Source organism: Mercenaria mercenaria, chromosome 15 (assembly GCF_021730395.1).
Source record: "Mercenaria mercenaria strain notata chromosome 15, MADL_Memer_1, whole genome shotgun sequence".
Lineage (NCBI taxonomy): Eukaryota > Metazoa > Mollusca > Bivalvia > Venerida > Veneridae > Mercenaria > Mercenaria mercenaria.
The window spans coordinates 26,892,186-26,896,603 of NC_069375.1; the positions used below are offsets into that span (position 1 = coordinate 26,892,186).

At 36.1% G+C, this 4,418-nt stretch overlaps 1 protein-coding gene across 1 annotated transcript; it reads right to left on the reverse strand.

The window, feature by feature from the left end:
- LOC123551023 (senecionine N-oxygenase-like) lies at positions 1-4,138 on the reverse strand. The gene is made up of 5 exons (XM_045339672.2): positions 3,988-4,138; positions 3,100-3,264; positions 1,863-2,565; positions 1,188-1,395; positions 1-54 (listed from the first exon to the last, which is right to left on the reverse strand). The coding sequence occupies exons 1-5, from the start codon at positions 4,136-4,138 to the stop codon at positions 1-3; spliced, it is 1,281 nt and encodes a 426-aa protein (XP_045195607.2).
- Between the last annotated feature and the right edge of the window lie 280 nt (positions 4,139-4,418).

A 4,418-nucleotide genomic window follows, 5' to 3' on the forward strand; every position in this document is an offset into this window, starting at 1 on the left:
CTATACCAGGGCTAAATATGGAATATATCTGAAAAGAATATCCGTTGTATGAATCTAAAATAAAAATACAGAATAGGAAAAATAGCTGTTAAGATCTGAGTAAGCTGCAAAATGACATTTCCTTTCAGATTTTTGTCAAGATAGAATGTTGTATTTGAATGTACATTACGTAAATTGATCTTCTTTCCTGTTTTCATTGTCAATGGATCAGCATATTTTACCCATTTTTGTGTTGATGCATTTCGTTTTATTCTTTTTTTTCCCACAGAGATATATATCCACGTTGAAACGTAAGATTTGTAATGTTTCAGAACTGTTACATGTTTTTATGTGTTACCTCCTTTCTTATAAATTATTATTACCTTAAGCAACGGACACGTGCAATTTGCTTTCCACATTGAAGATAGTAATTCTTTACTTTTGTGTCGTCATTTCAATACAGAAAAAAACTGACTTTACTATCATATATCCTAGAGTAATCTAGCTAATAAGGATCTACTCTGGAATGAAAAATGCAAAATAATTGAGTCTGTTGATGAGAGGTGATAAATGTGCCACAGCTATTCAGTCTCAATATAATATCATATTTTAAATAACACTGATATGACCAAGTCAAAGTACCAGGCGAATTTAAACGACAAATTCGCCCCAAAAGGTGTTTGTTGACAAGGCTTATCAGATCTACTAGATACAGTGTATACAATAAAGAGAACACAAACAAATGACGTTACAGAGCGAGTTCCGCAGAGATAAAAAAACGTTATATGAGCATACAAAAATACAATATGAAACAATCTCGTATTAAACTATAAGGTAAACGACATGTTTGTATGCAAATGAAGACATTGTAACTTCTCGACATTCTGTGGGATGCTTAGAAATATAGAGATAGAGATAGAGATAGCGTTAGATGTATAAGTTTTATATGTTCATGTTCACAATCCCGGTAAGGAATGTAGAAAATGTTTCTAAGAAGAATGTCTACTAAAGTCCAATTCATACTGTGAAAATTCTAAAAGTATTTGTATTCTTTTGTCTCGAATAGTTTATTTACATTTCAGATAGGCTTCAACGCTTTCGTCGTAGTTTTGCATAAACGGTGTTTGTTTGGGTGAGACCAAGCCTGTATACATGCTTTTGTAACAATTATTTCTGTAATTTGCAAGCCCCAAGCTTTCCTTTCTCACCCTGATCCATTCCATCATTCCTTCCTTGTTCTTTGCGACCGTTCTGTTATATCCACCAAGTACTGCTAGATGGTCAATCAAATCTGTCTGAAACAGAACTACATCCGTTTCCGAAGCGCATGCGCTGGCACGTTTATGCCATTCATTCGAATCCGCCTCCATCTGCTTTTGTTCTTTCGGTTCATCATCTAGCTCGCCAACGATAAACCTAGAAGATCAAGATATGTAAGTACACTAAACAAAATAAAAACCGTCTTTTGTTATCATGCCAATGTCGTAAATACTGCTGTAAGAACATTTTCGACATTTAGCACACGTTGAGAAACATATGTTGTTAATAATGTTTAAAAATATCAAGACAATCAAATCAAGCCACCATGCAAAGTCATTTTACGACCTAAACTAATTTTTTAAAAGCCACAAAAAATACTACTAAGAACATTTCAAGAATTTAACCATTTAGCCATTTTCCATTAAACATCAGAATTTATACCACTGTACCCTTATAAACAGTATTCACTCGTTTTCTAAATGCACTGCTTCTTATATGCCAACTTAGGTTTTACGCTCTAAAATTGTAATATTCCGGTTTTGTTGTTGCCAATGCCTTTCCTTACTTTGTCAGTATAATTATATAGATCTCAAAATTAAAAGCTTGTGAGACAGAAGGCTTACTTGCAAGTCCAGTTTGCAATCACTTCAAAGTAATTGAACGTGTTGAACTGTATTTGAACACCTACATAGAAAAGTCGGTTGTTTCCTGCTTGGTAAAACAAGGAAGCCTTGTACAAACCCTCTGGATAGACATGTGATTCTTCCGGTATCCTAAATCTGTCTTCAAGAAAGGGGAAATAATTCCTGTAGCCTGTAGCTAAAATTACTGCGTCAATTTCTGCAGATGACTTATCTTCGAAGTAGGCTTTATCAAAATCAAAGCGCTCAACCATTGGTCTCTCTTCTATACCGTTAGGCATTATGCATGTAACTCCTTTAGGTCTCGACCTGTAGGCGAGAATCACGTTTTTCGCGCCAAATTTAAGAAGCTGCAATACAAGATCTTCGCCGGAATAACCAGCGCCAATAATCAATACCCTTTGTCCAGTAAAGTCCCTAGCGTCGCGAAAGTCGTGCGAATGCAGAATGCGACCTTTGAACTCGTTCATACCAGGGAACTCTGGGAGATTTGGTGTGTTGAAAATACCATTTGCTACAATAACGTGTGAAAACGTTTCTTCTCGTGTCTGTCCGGTGTTATAATCATTAACTGTAACTGTAAATTCATCATTTTCGTGCAGGTACTTCACATATCGGACGGCTGTATTGAAATGTATATAGTCTTTAAAGTTTCGACCACGAGGTGCTCCTCTCGTATAACGGCCTGAAATAATAGACATTAGATAAAAATAATAATGTCATACTACCCCGCATGTTTTTGAATGGTATGCTTCTCAAACGAAAGAAAAAAATGTTCAACAGATCTACATCTGAATGTAATATCGTACAGGGCCTGTATTATATGATTATATAAATTTGAAGAAAATATATGGCTTACTGTATCTGAAGTCAAACCTGAAAGAGCTTACATGAATAAATCATTCTTAAAATTCCACTTAGACGTTGAACTGTTCATTAACGATTTTAAAAAAACGGGTTGTACCCGTTACCGGTACAATGTAAAAAGTAGTAATATTTTAGATAAATAAAATTTGAGCCGCACCATGAGAAAACCAACATAGTGGCTTTGCGACCAGCATGGATCGAGACCAGCCTGCGCATGCTGGTCTAGAGCCATGCTGGTCGCAAAGCCACTATGTTGGTTTTCTCATGATGCGGCTCATTTATTTGCTGGACCAGTAGAACACAGCGCTTACATACATACAGAGAAATCATTTTTGCAGTATATTATAACTACCTTCGAGATAATCTCTCATTACAATGCGTGAAGGGAAAGACGGAGTGGCCTGACCGAAGTGTTTCTCAAAAGTGTAGTCTGGATACTCGTATGTCTCTTTTGGTCCATTACACCACATATGCTTGTACATGCTGGAGTGAACTGGCTCCCCGTTTTCATCTAATCCTGTAGAAAAGCATTACTTACAGTGATGTTATGTTGTTTTGTATTTTGGGACTTTGGAGTATATTTAATGTAATTTTTAGAACAGAATTCCGCTAAAGCCGGTGGTGGGGGAGGTCGGTCGGACGGTAGCATGGTCCTATTACTGCATGGCAAAGGGTTCTAACCGGGTTGAAAGCAATTCAGACACAATAAATAGACATTTGTTTTCTACTACGAACACTGACCAGTTACCAGCTATGTCCTTGCCGGGATACCCTAAGTACCTATCTTGGCCATATACTATACTCTACGTCCAGATACCGAGGATTTTGCAGTACGAAATTCGGAGTAAAGTTAGTCAAATTCGGAGACAACACGTCGACATTGTTCAGGAAATGTACACGGCCTAACCCCTCCCCCCTACCCCAAAAAAAAAACAAAAAAAAAAAAACAAAAAAAAAACACGTGCAACTTTGTTTAGTTTCGCTATTATTTTTGCTTTTGTTTTTCTTTCTTTTTTGCAGATTTAAAAAATAAAAAAAAATAAAATCACATGTCGCCTTCATGCCACCGTATAGGCCTCACGCAAGAACTTTAAAATATCGCTTTTATCTAAAACGAAAAAGAAAAAACAACAACAACAACAAAAAACTGAATAAAATATAACAAACGATCAGTAGATATATCAATAGATATATTTGAGAACGTTTCATGACAATAAAATAAGCAATTTAAAATAGTTACCAGTTTTCCACGAGACATTCCATTGGCCTCCCCAGGTGCTCTGTTTCTCGTAACAAACAACTTCTGGCATTTGCTCCATTCTAGCAAAGTGATACAGTGTCGACATGCCTGAAGGTCCGGCACCGATGATGCAGATTTTTAGACGCGACATTGTTAATGAATCGTTTTATTTCCAAACTTTTAACTCATTCAACAACTATTGTTTTACTCCTCGTTTAAATGCGTCAACAATGTTGTTGTACTTATAAAATAAACTGACCCGGTTTATAGGTTGACCAGGACTACGGATATGCGATATGTCTAGTGTATTTTGTAATTATTTTATTTTGTCATTATTTTTTAGCATGGATCCCCTTTAGTTTGGAACCGTCCATATTTACAAACACGTTTGTTTATTTTATGAAGTGTAATATTCAGCTCTCCTTGCATGA